Below are 14,832 nucleotides of genomic sequence, written 5' to 3'. Positions count from 1 at the left end.
GGTAGCATGGTGGTAGCTCCTGCATCTGCAGGTCTCCAGGCATTTCACGCAGGAGGGAAATACCAGCCCTATTTTGCATTTTTTACATTTTCACACCAGGATTCCAGTAACTTGGAGCCTGAACTATGACACAACTCTATCACCATGAAGCCCGGAGAGGCAAAGCGACAGCCCAAGGTTATCCAGCAGGACTCAGATTAGGCTGCCTGTTCCCTAGATCAGCTGAAAAGAAATCCTCTTGCGCTGGATCGCAGCCTCTCTCGTCCTTGGCCGCCCGTATCCCCTGACAGGTGACAGATCCCCCTTCGTGTCCTGGACAGTGGGTCCGGGCCCTTTAGGAGGTGGCACTCATGAGGACCACTTGTTCTGACGTATTCTCCCTCCCATTGCAGATCTTTGTGTGTTAAAGCACTTTTGGGAGGTGCCAGACAGACCTGTTTTACCATAGAGATGTGCCTGTGTGCACTGTGTCTCCCAGAGGGACCGGGCCGGGCTGCGCATCCACAGGACACGTCCCAGAGCCGGCTCCAGCCAAGCCTTGCTCAGGGCTAAGCCCCCATATGCTGTCCTGTGTGCATCTTCTGCTGATACCCGCATGGACAACTGATGACATTGAGGATTACCCCTCTGTTAATGCTTTTGCTCCTCTTGAGCAGGACCCTTCCCTTCCCTGGGGCTTAGCAGACAGACCCAGCAGCACTAAAACCACATGCAAGGGAGGAAACGCCTTCGTGGCAGACCCAGCGCTCAGCCTCAAATTCTCAGCCCTGCAATAGCTGGTGGGGATTGAGCCTGCCTGAAAGACGAGATGGTGGGAGGCGCAAAGGCCAGGTGCCTGCTAGGAAACCATCCCAGCTGTCTGGGCTGGGCAGATGCGGGCTCAGATACAGGCTCCCTCCCTCTTCCACAGCAGAGCCAAGTGCCTGAGGGTAGAATTTCAGCCTGGAGCCTGGGAGAAACCAAGGCTCAGGTTACAAGGCTTCCCTACAGTCTCATGGTCCCAGGGCTCCTCCACGGCACCTCTTGTCCCTCCAAGAGCAGGGATGTGGTGGTGACCCTGGGCAGATGGATGTGACCTTGGGAAAGTGGGTGGTGAGGCTGCGCCCACACTGGAGAAGCTGGAGAAGAATTCAAAGAAGCGTGCCCATCACTTTAATATTGAGTTAATACTAGATTACACATAAAGAGCCCAGGAATTTCCATGATTGTCCTCACAGTTCTCTCCTTGCTGCTGGCCTCTGTGAAGCACTGAAAGCCCACATTGATCCAGTCTGCATCATCTGTGGTCACCAAAGAAACCCAGAGAGATCCTTGCTGCAGTTACGGGACCACGGAGTCCTCCCAGTTCCTCCCAGCTCCAGGGATGAGGCACTGCCTTACCTCCAGAGCCTCCCCTGAGGCCAGAGTTCTTAAGGATCTGATTCAGTTTCCCTCATCACTGACTGGAATCCTTCTAACATCTGCAGGCAGCTGAAGGTGTTGTGCTGAAGGAGGAGAGACACCCTGCTCCATTCTTTTTGTTCCCAAAACCAAGTCTTGCACCCTGACGTGGTCATTCTTGTCCAGTCCCACCCCCTGCAAGACTGGTATTGACTGCCTCACGATCCAGGGATGGATTTTGCCCTGATGAGCCTGGCAATAAAGGCACTGAGCCCAGATACAAGATAACAGCAAACACCACTGAAATTCAGAAGCTCCCAGGCTGCCGTTAGCACGGCCTCTCGCATGCCAGAGTGGCTGGTTTAGTCTCACGTCCGAGGCTCCTCAGCACGGTGGCGAGTTGCTCAGCTGTGGTTTGGAGAGCGTTGTCCTGTGGACCACGCGGGACCTTCAGCCAGACACCGAGCTCAGGTCTGAGTGAAGCACCAGGCTGGGGTCTGCACTGCTGAGATGCTCTGCTCCAGAGATCTGTGCGAGAGTGAGATCAAAGCCCACGCAGGGGAAGTAAGAGGCTGCAGGAGCCACAAAGGACAGCAGCAAAAGCCCCAGCCCCTTCCAAATGCCCTGTGGAACACAGTGCTGGGGAAATGTCCTCACCAGGGATCCCACAACAGACAGGACAACCCACTCCCAGTGCTCACGGGCCCTAGACTGCAATGCCTCATTCCCGGTGCGGAGGAGGCCCCAGAAGGGAGATGTCCCTGTGTTACTTTATGTGGGTCAGAGAAGGGTCAGATGTTGGGTGCATGTGCCTGCTCACCTGGCCATCCTGACCCATGGCCTGCACAGTCATCATCAGGGCCACTGCTTTGGTTCTGGTGCTCTCTGCCTGATGGAAGAGGATGAGACACGTTATACCCTCCTGCATCCCCCTACCCTGGTGCTGGCCCCCTCCCATAGCCAGTCCAGGCTCCCTCCCAGGCAGACGCGGGGAGTGCAGCTGTGTGCCTGGTGCTTTGGCCAGGCCGTGCTCGCTCTGAGAGAGAAACTGAGCTTTGCTCTGCAACCTTGGAGAGGATGTCCCTGTAGAACTGCGGGGACAGGCAGCCTTTGGAACCAGTGTGCAAAGTCTGCTGGCTCCCCGTGCGGGATGTTGAGCCCTGTTGAGCCCAGAGCACCTCAGCTAAGGGTATCTCACCGCCACGCTCGCTGGGACAGGCCTCCACCCCTGCAGTGCCAGCTGGCATGAGGCAGGCTTGCCCTTTCCCTTGGTCCTTGCCTGGTTTATGAGCGCTATGACAGTCCCAGGCCAGGACTACTTGGCTGTTTTAGACTCCACTGCATTATCTTTGTGCCATGGGCAGCAAGACTCCTCCCCTGGCTTTGGTGGAGCAGCACCAGCAGTTACAGCTGGGCTGGCATTAATCTGCTCATCTTGGAAGGGAGTACCAGCTTCTGAAATTGCTGTTTCCCAGAATATGAACTCTGTTACTTGAATGTAGCCAGCGATGGGAATCCAGCCCCCTTTCTCCAAGCCGTTAGACTCTACAAATGCCAAGTGTCTCATGTGATCAGGAAAGGAAGGACACTCAGAGGCATGCCGCACTCCCCCACCCTGGTGCAGGTGCAGCAAAGCTACTGTAGGCAGGAAGATGTCTCATCTTCAGTTCTAGAAGAGGAGATGGAGTCCATCCGAGCTGGGAAATCAAAAAACTCCACTGGACACCCATGATCTTTTCCAGCTTGCGGCAAAGACTCTGAGCCATCCCTAACAGGCTGGTGAGGGGACTGACCAGGGGGACCTTGGACACAGGAGGTGCCCTAGGACGTGGCCAGGTACCGTAGCTCCTGCTGAGGATCGGCCTTTGCCTGGCCCAGGTGCTGTAACTTCGTGCAAGAGGCTTTGTGGTGGGGAAGCTGTCAAACACACGGAATCCTTCTTTTATGGCGAACTCCCAAGCCAGGTCAGCCACACACTCTACATCCTCTGAGTTGCTTTCACCTGGGGCTGGCCTCTCTGGGGACAAGAGAAGAACAGGAGATCTTTGAAAGAGCCTGTGTTATGTACTCGCATCCTAAACAGCACCACGTGCCCTTGTCTGAGCCTCCCCAGCAGGACTCGAGGAGATTAGTCTCTAAGGAATACAAAAATAACGTCTTGTGTTTCTCTGATAAAGACTCCCAGACCAGATCTGGTGTGTGCAGATAAACAGCACTGAGAGTTCGCACCGCCTCCCTGCTTTGGAGTCTCTCATCGAAGGTGGTGCTTAGTTTGAAGTTCTGAGAGCTTCACCTGTAGGACCCAGCTCTGAGCTCTGAACTCCGGCCTCTCCTCAGTTCTCCCATGAAAGAAAAGTGAGCACACAGCAACCTCCAATGAGCACAAACAGCACACAGGAACAGACCAGACCTTGCATCCAGCAAAAAGCAGCCGCTGGGGAAATACCCTGTGTGTGCTTCTGTTTGCAGCACGCAACTTGACTACACCACACAGCCTGCCTGAGAGGTTACAGCAGCCTCACACCCTCAGAGCCTGTGCTGGAGCAGGGAGGGGGCTCTGTTTACAGGATACTCTATTCCCATCCCTCTTGTCTATATACAGCAATAACTCGCTGCGTGGTTACTTCCAGGTCACTCATCTCCAGAGTGAAACAACATTTTGATCCCTCATTTCCCACAGGAGCTCTATGCTGAAAGCACAAGACTGCCAGACACGCCACGCTTTGCTGTGGTGCTGTAGCACCTGCAGTTTTGGAGTGCCCAAACCCTGCAGCACAAGCTGCTGGTCTGGCCTCCCCCAGTTCAGTGCGAGAGCTCTCCCCGCACCGGTGCTCGTGTGTCTGTGCTCTGGCTGGAGACCTGTACAGAACAGGGCCCAGGGTGGTTGGATTCCTCACCTGCCAGAGAGCGTTTGTGGAGTCCCTGCAGCATTGCAGCCAGTCGGAAAAAGGCAAAGGCCATGTAGAAATTCCAGTTCTCAGGAAGCTCCAGTCCCACGTGGCCACAGTACATCCGGGAATACTCCTCTGCCGTGGGGACTCCCAGGTGCCCCAAATCACACTTCTTCAAGCCTAGAAGACGTGAAGAGGCAACAGTGAGTCAGCAGACAGTGCGGCTCAGAGCTTTCTAGGGATGCCGTGAGGCTTGTGGCGGAGCCGTGCAGCTGTGGAGCAGCACAGACACCTGCACCCATCCACCACCTGCACTGCTGCCCCACTGTTTCCATACAGAACAATGGGGTTTGGGACCAGCCCACATAGGTGAAATGCATACGGGGCAGATTTCTTCATTGGGGTGAGATTGTGAAAGCAGTGACTGATGGATATTCCTCCTAAATGACGGAATGTTTTTCCTCTTTGTTTATCCCTACATCGTTCTTTTTAACAAGCGTATAACTTTGTGGACAAACCCCTTTTGGGCTGGCCTCGTTCGCAACTTTCCACCCAAAAAAGTTCCCCAGCTTTACAGCTGAAGTGAGAGGAAAAATAATCCAAATGAATTTTTAAATGCAGTTTTGCAAGCTGTGAAGCAGGGCCCTCCTCTCTGGGGCCATTCCTGACATGACTGCTAACAAAGATCCACGTGCGTGAGCAGGGTGACAGTACCAACCAGGACAGGGAGTGCACGGCAGAGTATCTGCTAAATGGGTGGCAGATACGAGATAAACTGGGGATGGGGTGACCATGGCACAGCAGTCACCTCACACGCAGAAAGAGGATTCTGCCCTGGAGGGATGGAGGGTTCTTCGGGGAGGGAAGAAAGAGCAGAGCAGGGAATATGGTACAAGACCCACAGCCCTTTCCAACTGCAATGAGCTCAACTGTCAGCTGAGCTCTCTGGGCAGAAGCTAATCCGTTTCCAAACTCTAGTCCCTCTCTCCGTGTGCAAATGTGACTTTGCCCCTCTCTGTACCTCTCAGTGCATTAAAGTGAGGTGGCAGGAAGTAGGCCATACAGTTATTCGCCAAATCAGAGATGGGATCTCCTAGAGTGGAAAGCTTCCAGCCAAGGACAGCAAGGACTTCTGGCCTGTCTGGATGAAAGACCAGGTTGTCCATCCTGTATCAAAGGGAAAAAAAAGATCAGAAAAGTCTCAGGAGGGGGAAAAAATCCCAATGCTCAGCAGCAGTAGGTGCTTTCCAGTGCTCTTGACTCTGTATAAAAATTGCCGAGTCCTTTGGGAGGCTGCACAAGTGAAACATTAATTTCTGCAAGCATAGGGAGCGCGGAGATTACCCAGTAGTAAACTCTGGTTAATGATGAACTGAACTGTGCTTTGAAGAACGAAACAGAGTTATTCAGGCTCTCAGATCATTAACAGGTGTGACAAGACAAGCTAGCCAAAAGGCAAAAAGCAGGCCAGTCACTGTCCAGGGGCATTTTCTGGTTGCACAATAACTCCAGGCCCTGCACCGTCATGTGCTGTAGATTAGCGCAGTACAGCCTTCACCACTTTGAGCCCCAGGAGAGGGCGGCAGCCTACTGAGGAGGAAACAGAGAGAGCACCAGCCTGGCAGGGCGCAGAGAGCTCACCAGCTTCCAGTCACACAGAAACCGCGTGCGCTAAACCTTGTGGGAAGATGCCTTGGCCCAGAATTGGCACACACCTACATTGCAGCCGCACAGCCCTGGCAGCCAGGGTCTGACGACGCAGAAGTAGCTCTGAGCACCCCTCACCTCTGTCCTCAGCCACTGCACTCCTGCATGACTTCATCTGTAACACTGGCAGGTTTCGCCATACATCCTGCAGCATCCCACCAGCTACCCAAACTTTTTAAGCACCAAATATCATTAGCAACATGCTCCAGGACTGATTTCTGAGTATTGCAGAAACAGCTGATGATTCCCCAGTGTTAGACCAGTGTTTGCAGTAGGCAGATGAACACTGAGAAAAATGTGAGAGCTCTGGGTGCCAGACAGCACCAGTCGCAGCTCTTGGAATACGTTTCTCATGGCAGACGCAGAGGGTTTGTGGCCCTCTAGGTCTCATTACCCAGGGGATGCTGAACACGACCCAGAGCCCAGCTTTCAGACTGCTCTGAAGCTGCTGCACCAGCCCAACTCAGCACCTCTTTGGAGTTTGCATATTGCTTTACGCTCACTCTCCCTCTCTGCTGCCTGGGATGTGCTCCAGGGCGGTGCTGTCAGCCAAGCAGTACCTGAAATCACCGTGCACGACTGTCGTCTTCTGAGATTCAGGAAAATGCAGAGGCAGCCACTTGATGAGTCTCTCCATGGCTGGGATAACACGAGTTTCCATACCTCGATACTGCTTTGTCCAGGTCTCAACTTGCCGCTGAATGTAATTACCTGGAAGAGAGAAACGAAGGCTCTCATGGAACGGGACAGGCACAAAAAGGCTTCAAAAGAGAGGCATAAAAGGTGCATGCAGAAAGAGTCAAACAGGCAAGAAGATCTCAGTCCAGCACCCTGAGATAAGCTCCAAGAGTTTAATTGTGATTTCTGGGGGTCTCATACATTCTTAACCGGGCACTGGGTTTGATATTCTGGTGAAAATAACCAGATCCCAGACAAAAACGTAACTTCAACACCAACCCCGAGAAGCTGAGATAGTCCTGCAGAGAGACTGAAGGAACTGCGGAAGTTTGGTCAGAGATGGCAGCAAACAAGTTACTCCTGCACCCACAGTGCAGCTCTTGCTCACGGCAGGGAGCTCTGGGGACTGCTAACAGTCAACACAGACCTGGAGGATTTGAAGCAGCTCTCCACACCCTCCCACCATGCCTGGGGATTCAGACACCTCGCTGCTCATCTTCGCTTTCCCAACTGCCCCCAAGATTCGCGCAAGTCCTGTACCTGAGCCTATCCCTTGAAATGCTGATACACAGAAAAAAACAGTGATTGAGGACACACAGCCTTCTCTCACCGTGCTCCCTGAGGTCCTCCAGCTTGGCTGCTCTGAGGTCTACACTGTGGATCTTCGAGAGGACTTCACTCATGGCAGCATAAATAGCCCTCCGCTGGCTAGGCTGCAGTGCGGGGAGGGCAACGTCCCTGTAGACACGGCCGGCGCAGTACTCCATCAGGTAGAAAGGCGTGCCAAGGGTGCTGGGGAAGCAAGGTGGGTCTGAGGTTAATCCTGCTACCTGCCACCCCTCAAATCTCACCTGCACCTTGAACATGCCCCCAGGCCTCACCTGCACTGCTCCGTGAGCACTCACGCCCAACTGTGGCCTCAAGCCCAACTCAGGCTGCCAGGCAGTGGCACATGGCTGTGGCACGACCAGTCCTGGTCCCTCCAGCCCCAGGAAGCTGAGCTTTGGGCCGGGCTACAGCACCATCTCCCTGCCTCCCCTGCAGTGAGCTCTGCAGCTGGGCTGTCAGGCTGCAGGCAAATGCCGTGAACGGCGGACGCACATTCAGCTGCAGTGCAGAGACTTTATTACTGCAGCCGGCAGAGATCTGAGCGTAGCTGTGCTGACTGGGGCTCGTAGACTTGCCGCTATCGCGGCTGTAGATCTTGGAGCAAGTCTGAGGTCTGTCAGTTAGAAAAATCACCTCCTTATTGGAAACCTGAGCATACTGAGTCAGCAGGAAGCCCTACAACACTGTTTTATAGCGGCCTTTCAAAGGAAGACAGCATTTTAATTAATTGCTAAAATAAGGGCACACCTAAACCAGCCAAATAAAAGTGTTACTGTCCTTCAAACTTCTAGAGGCTCCTCTAGCCCGAGATGGAGAACACACTAATGAGACCAGTGCACTTTGTGAGGTCTGGCTCCTTCTCTCCTCTCCTCATCTTTCGGGGAATCCGGCTGAAGTTGTCAAGTACAGAGTTGTCAAGCAGAGGGACAAGATTACCTTCTGTCCTCGCAGAGAGCAAGTACAGTGGGAACAGGAACACCAGCCTCAGAGAGTGCCTTCAGTACCCTGCCAGGGCAAGTCAGAGAGCCATGTCAGCACAGAGATGCATTAGGGAATCAATAATAGAACTGCATTGTTGCCAGGCAGACGCACAATATAAAAAAAAAAAAAAAAAAAAAAAAAAAAAAAAAGAGTCCTGTGCTCAGTTTTAAACACACTAGAATAACATAGCTGCGGGTGGGGGGAAGCAGCACGCCAAAATCTCTGTATGGCTCAGAGCCCTAAGACTAACACACTGGGAAGAATCAAGGGGAGATCACATCAGGCCCCCTACGAGTGTCCTGCTGTTCTGCTGCTGAGGCAGAGATCTCTGGCACAGCAAACCGGTTTGCAGCGTGATCCCTCCAGCATGGGGCTAGCCCCTCGCTAGGCTCCTCACTGCTCTGTTGCGGTGTTGTGCTGCAACCTCTCTCCCACCCAAGATGCCAGATACCACAGTGAGGTCCTGCATCTCCCAACATGTGCTGGAAGAGCTCAGTGGATTCGAAGGATTGCAGAATAGAATAGGAATAGAGCACTGTCCCTAGGATGGGGTTGTTTGGGACCTCCTGCAAGAGTCTTCCCAGGCCAGCCAGCATGAGGAGCACAGCTCCTTCTCACCTGTATTCCCTTCCGACTGCAGAGCCCGAGGGATGCAGGCTGTCGGAGGGCTCCTTCTTCAGCACTAGCAAGCGATCTCCAAACTTGACGTAATAGGTCCGGGTAGACCGTCCGTGGCCAAACTGGCGTAACACTGGTGGGCCTGAAGAGTTGAGAGCAGAGGGTTGGCAAACAGAAGCATGAGCTGGGATTATTTCTCACCACTTCTCCAGGTTTTACTTCCCCTTTCTGCGCCTGCGTCTGAGATCTCGCTTGCAGCAATCAGGAACGTACACTTTGCTCCTGCGTCCCAAATCCCTGGGAACCACGGCAGTAGCTTATAGATGGCTTTACAGGCCAGGCATATTCCTGGCACCTCTTTGGCAACTTGTGCTCAACCCCTCCCAAACGAAGAAGTCCTAAAATATTGTTTCCCATTTCTGGGAAACAGTGACAGATCACTGAAACCTGAATGGCTGCAATATCTGCTGGGAGATCAGCAGCCTCTCATTAATACTGTTTTTCAATCCATCTGTCATACGATGGAAAGAGCAAGTGGCTCCAGAATATGCAAGTTTTCAGGCTGAAGAGCAAAAAGCACTGCAATACCTGTTGTCTGGTCACCGAGAAAATTTTCAAGGTACGTTTGCAGATGATCTTTTGGGATTTCCATGCTCGGTCTCACTGAACAAGTGTATGGAACAAACCCTTGCAAAGGAAAACCTAGATAGGTTTCCAGCTCTTTGAGTGCTGCTTCGGGATCATCGACCTGAAAGCAGAAGGGAGGGAGAAACACTGGGTGACAGAAGATAAAATTTCCCGGGAAAGAAAGAGCTCTGCACACTTGTGATGCGTTTATCTGTGAGTCCAACAGCACCGATCCACTAAGACACACAGGAATTCACTGGTCAGTCCCTGCCAGCACAGAGTGCCGTTACCAATAGTCGCTGAGCCTCCCGCCTTGGTTCTGTCCCGCAGACGTTCGTGTTCCTGTGGCACAGGCACTGTGAGCTCAGGCTGGGCTAAGAGCTGGAATTCCCTGCGTGCGGTCCAGGGGAGCAGAGCGGACTCTTCCCACCAGCCCCATGCTTCTCCTTCCCCCTCACCAAAGTAAAACCCCTGTGCTCACTGTCTCCAAAGCCTGAGGGTTAACCAGTCAGTCCCCAGCTGACAGATCCATGAAGCCTCAGAGCTTCTGGAAATTTATTAAATATGTCTTATTTTCTCACATCAGATGGATGTGGTTGTCTCAACCATAGGGTGAGGGCTGTTTCTCTAATAGGGAACTGAGGTCCATAAAGGAGAAGCGACTTCTCCGAGGTTACGCTGGTTTAGAGCTGTGAATGAAACAGGCCAGCGCAGACTTTGCCAGTAATCCTCCTCTTTAACCCTGCCGCGTCCTGCGGGAATAGGGACAGGCTGAAACAAAAGGCTTGGCAACACGGGTCTGCCACTGCGACTGAAAATCCTGAGCCATTCAAGTCAAACACAGCTTCTGGACTTAGAAACCATACCCAAAGCCTGCCCTGGTTACACCGCTTTGTACCTTCACTGTTCTAATGCCAAGCTGGGCTGCTGCTTGTAGGCTCTGGCTGCTGTTGTCGAGGAAGATGGATTCCTGGGGCTGAATGCCCAAGCGCCGCAAGCACAGCTTGTAGATACGAGGATCTGGCTTGCACATTCCTTCCCGATAAGGTTCAATCATCTGTGGAAACAACAAATGGATTATGCATGAGCCTACTGTGACCACAAACATCTGTGCAGTGTTGGAAATGGAGGGTGGGAACAAGACTGACAGTCTAAGTAATGTGAAATAAAGGAAACAGGGAATGGAGGGCTAACAGGGCTGGACACGACGTGATTCAAGTGACCGCACGGGTGCCAATTGTTTGGCTGTGGCTCTGTCAGCTAAGCCAAATGGGATTAGCCAGTCCTTGGATGGAAGATATCCAAGAGATGTCACGATGTGGGAGACTCACTGGATGTCCCAGATTGTTCTGAACCAATTGCTTCATGCTGTCCAAGAGAGCCTTGGATTGCACCGCCTTCCAAATGATCTGGAAAAGCGGTGTCCTGACCGCTGCACCTATCAACCACGCCAAAGCAACCTTCACAGCAGCAGAGATGCTGACCGTAATCATCTGCTCAAATTTGGACCAAAAGAATCTTGAGTCAGTCTCTGAATACTCGCATTGCCCTCAAAACCATAAAAAAATCCAGCAATATTTCACACCTGCACTGACAGACACTCTAGGAATAGAAATGAATCTATTAGATAGACATAAAAGCCAATCCTAATGGAAATCCACATTCAATTAATTTTTTTTTTTCACTAATTACTATGCAGTGCTGCTGCCTGCTGTTACAGAAGAGCCACAGCACGTGAGTGATGACACCGGATAGGCCGTGGCTATTGAAGTGCTTTGAAAGGGTCTGGGATGGAAGGTGCCACAGAGCATCACAACACAGCATCACTCCACTAAGAGAGCTTCACAGGCACTGGTGTCACCAGTACAACGCACAGAAAGCTGAGTCCATAATGACGTGATCTCCACAAGATGACTTTAAACAGTCCCAGTTTTAAATCTATCGATACGACTCTTCTTTGCATATTTTGTCTCAGTCAAGGCTACAAAACAAACTTAAGTCATGAATAAATTCCTGAAATTCAAAGCTGTGAGTTGGTGCACACAAAAAAAGGAAATGTTCTGTCGTGCTGGGGCAAGTCTTCATAGCTGCCCACTACAGTGAAGCCACTGGAGCCAGCCTCGAGGTTCACGGCTAATCTTCCGTGTCCTCTTTGCAAAAGCGAAGCATGCTGAGAGAGGGGCCTCTGCCTGCTCATCAGCTCAGACAGATGGGCACCTTGGGGTAGTGGGATTTTTCTAATATGGGGGATGCTTTGCAGTTATGTGGGGTGAAACAAGCTTTAAAAGAGTAAGGACTAAATACACAGCAAGCAGAGGCGCTGGTTATTAACATTTATTTCTCGTGTAGGGTTCCAGCTGCTGTCTTCTATCGACATTGCTAGCCATGACTGTTACACGTATGCTTGTGGCTGCGTGGGCATTTCGCAAGGAATTTTCAAATTCACAAGTACCTGCCTCACTCAGACCCTCTTCAGGGCCCAATCGCTACAACAACTTATGCCAGGAAACATTTTCACAGACATTTATGTCCACTAATACGTGCTGCTGGCTGCCGTTCATTTGGTACCTGCATGTAAATTATTTCAGCTGCAGCTTTCTGCAGACCTAGCTACAGAAATGCATTTTGGAGTCCACCCAGGCTTACCACATCAAAGTGCTTTCGGTGCAGGGGCAGACAGAAGTTGGTGCTTAGAAGAGCTGTCTTAAGACCTTCTGCACGGATACACTGTACTGCTTCTGCCATTATGGGGAGCTGTTTTATCATCTCATTTCTGATTAAGTCCGAGAGAAAAGAGTCCACTGGAACACAGACATTCGCCTAAGAAACCAGAGAAACCCCCAAGAATTATAATTAGCCATAAATGGTTTTAAAGCAGGGAGGAAAACAAGAGTGGTGGGGTGCATAGGGTGCCTGATCATCTCCTCTTGCTGTCCTACTTCCTTTGGCAGCAGAAGGCCGTCAGCGAATCTCCCAGCTAAATTGCGTAGACCAAATACACAAGTGTTCTCACATTACTAATTCTGCAGAACAGCAGCAGAGGTGAAGGGCTGATTTTGGGAAAGAGAAACGTGGCAGGACTGTGCCGCCATGGAATCAAGGCAGGTGAGAGATAAATACTGCTTCACCGTTCAGCAGGCGGGAAAGGAATCTGCATTTTAGACTGAGCTGGTTCGAAAAGACTTTATCCAAAAGAGGATTCTCACACTGTGGTCCTGGACCTGCAGTAGAGGGGCTTCCACTGATCTTAAGAACCCCTTTCTCTAGACCATGGCCTCCACACATCGAGCATGCACAAACTAGCAGCAAAAGCCTTTTAGCTGATCTCTGACTCGCTAACTTCTCATCTTGGCTGATCCTAGAGGCGTCTTGAAGTTTAAAAAAAGTTATTAAACACACAGGCAGAGGCTGGTGGGAGTGAAGGCAAATTCAGCCACCATCCCGCCTGGGTCCCAGAATGATGACAGCTGTGAAAAGTCTGCCCTGATCAGACAGCAATGCTTCCTAGAAGGTAAATCCAGACCCTTCCGTCAGAGGATTTTATTTCAAAAGCTCCTCTTTCCTCACTGAACTACCACATTGCAGGACCCCGTTCCCCTGCGATCAGGAAGCACAGAGAGAGGAGGGGGGAGCTGGCTTACAATCTCAAAGCACTGCTGTCCCAGTTCCTGCAAAAACTCCACACTCGTCAGCTCTCCTCTTGTGTACTTCAGAGAAGGACTATTTTCCCCTCCAGAGAGCAGAGCCTGCTGGATGGTGCCGGCTGGAATACAATTCCGGGCCTCCCAGTCTACACAGAAAAAAAAGTAAGAAAGCCAGAAAAGAGCACGTATGGCATCATCAGAACTGGGAAATTAGCTTGAAATCCCTCTGAAGTCTGAGACGTCGACCAGCACTCGTGAGAACCGATGTGCTGGACGGGGGAACTTACCCAGACACAGAGGGAAGCATAGGCACTCCCCAGCTGAAGCACCTCACCTCTGGTTTTGGTGTGGTACCCTTGGGGCAAAAACACCGAGTTCTTAAAGTGCCCTGAAGGACTGCACCAGCGTCGGGTGGTATCAGCCGCCGCCATTACAGGACGGTTTCATTACCACATGGGTTCAGGCCCTGATCTGGAGCTGCCGACGCGGTTGCTGGTTGCTGTCAGTTCCAGTACTTCTGATGGCACAACAGGGTACCATCGTCACCATCGCAAGTTCGGGAATATCTTACCAAAACCAGAGGACGCTGACAGGGACACCTGGGATTCATTTTCCCTCCATGCATTGAAACAAGAGAGCAAATGAAAAATGAGAATACACACCGGCAGCTGTCTTGTGAGGGGACGGCAGGAGCATTCCGCTCTCGTCAAATATCACAGCTTTATAACAGCACCATCCAGATTGCCACCGCTGAATTAATCGCTGCGGCTGTTGCCGGATCCTGGCACAGAGCAGGTAAGGGGCACGGGCGATGCACCTCAGGTACACGCTGCGGAAACTTTGCAACTGGCTCATGCCGACCGAGGAGAGAGGCTAGGACGGAAAGTGTAGAGTTACAAGGGTAAATATTTATTAATGCACACGAAGAGTCCCAGCCAAATTGGGGCACCTGAACGTGGTTTTACACAGGGTCCTTATACCCTTCAGATGTTCAGGTGCAACATAATTTGACTCATCACTAACACCCACACGACTGGTTACTAATCAGAGCAGAACTTTGCAAAGCGACTACATTCTTGCAACCTCCCTGTTGCTTGTCTGTTGATCCAGATGTCCCCGCAGTCAGTCTTGCTGTAGCTTGTCTTCTGTGATCCAGATGATGCTGAGAGGGTTTCAAAGACGTCTTAGAGGGGCTATGGGACGCTGGTGTCATCTTGATTATCCAGAGACATCCTCTGTCCTTCACAGACAGCTCTAACCCGTGAAGCAAAGGCCTTATTTCCAGGGCTGGGCTGTCCTTTAGTTTATTTTATACTTTAAGCAAGTTACTTTTACCAAAACCTGGCACAGCCCTGAGCTGCAAGATACCAACGTGGTGGGTGTGAGGGAAAAAAAAAAAGAAAGTTGTTTTTTATTTTTTGGGAGAGTGCTTTGGCCCAAGGGGATGAGGCCTGGTCCCTCCAGCTTGGCTGCGTTGCCTTGGTAACGGGGCCTCCGGCTCTGGCGCAGGCCTGCCCACGCAGGACTGTGACCCCCTCGGCTTCCACCCGCCGTGTCCCATCCCTCCTCCCAGCCCTGAAGTCACCCTAAGGGGGCCGGGGCACGGCGAGGGGGGGCTCGGAAGGGATAAATTCTCTTTAAGATCAGACGAAGTCCCTCCCGGCCCCCCTAGGCCTAGCCCAGGCCAGGCCTTGCCA

At 51.9% G+C, this 14,832-nt stretch overlaps 1 protein-coding gene across 1 annotated transcript; it reads right to left on the bottom strand.

Annotated features, from left to right (window-relative positions):
• Positions 1-1,135: 1,135 nt before the first annotated feature.
• On the bottom strand, positions 1,136-14,096 carry ACAD10 (acyl-CoA dehydrogenase family member 10). The gene is made up of 14 exons (XM_086761587.1): positions 13,798-14,096; positions 13,133-13,281; positions 12,138-12,311; positions 10,390-10,548; positions 9,453-9,612; positions 8,865-9,006; positions 8,202-8,270; positions 7,267-7,448; positions 6,539-6,689; positions 5,293-5,438; positions 4,278-4,451; positions 3,044-3,397; positions 2,201-2,271; positions 1,136-1,908 (listed from the first exon to the last, which is right to left on the bottom strand). The coding sequence occupies exons 1-14, from the start codon at positions 13,988-13,990 to the stop codon at positions 1,831-1,833; spliced, it is 2,202 nt and encodes a 733-aa protein (XP_086617713.1). The 5' UTR covers positions 13,991-14,096; the 3' UTR covers positions 1,136-1,830.
• Between the last annotated feature and the right edge of the window lie 736 nt (positions 14,097-14,832).

The sequence above is a fragment of the Chlamydotis macqueenii genome, chromosome 17 (assembly GCF_036417535.1).
Source record: "Chlamydotis macqueenii isolate bChlMac1 chromosome 17, bChlMac1.mat, whole genome shotgun sequence".
In the NCBI taxonomy this organism is placed as follows: domain Eukaryota; kingdom Metazoa; phylum Chordata; class Aves; order Otidiformes; family Otididae; genus Chlamydotis; species Chlamydotis macqueenii.
This window is presented reverse-complemented; position numbering and strand designations above follow the sequence as displayed.

What these genes read in the sequence shown, in the direction of transcription:
- ACAD10 (XM_086761587.1), bottom strand. Translation starts at nt 13,990, where the DNA reads ATGAGCCAGTTGCAAAGTTTCCGCAGCGTGTACCTGAGGTGCATCGCC. An exon ending in ACCGAAAGCACTTTGATGTG is followed by an intron (nt 10,549 to 12,137) that starts GTAAGCCTGGGT and finishes TTGTTTCCACAG; the next exon opens with ATGATTGAACCTTATCGGGA. An exon ending in TTGGCATTAGAACAGTGAAG is followed by an intron (nt 9,613 to 10,389) that starts GTACAAAGCGGT and finishes TTCTGCTTTCAG; the next exon opens with GTCGATGATCCCGAAGCAGC.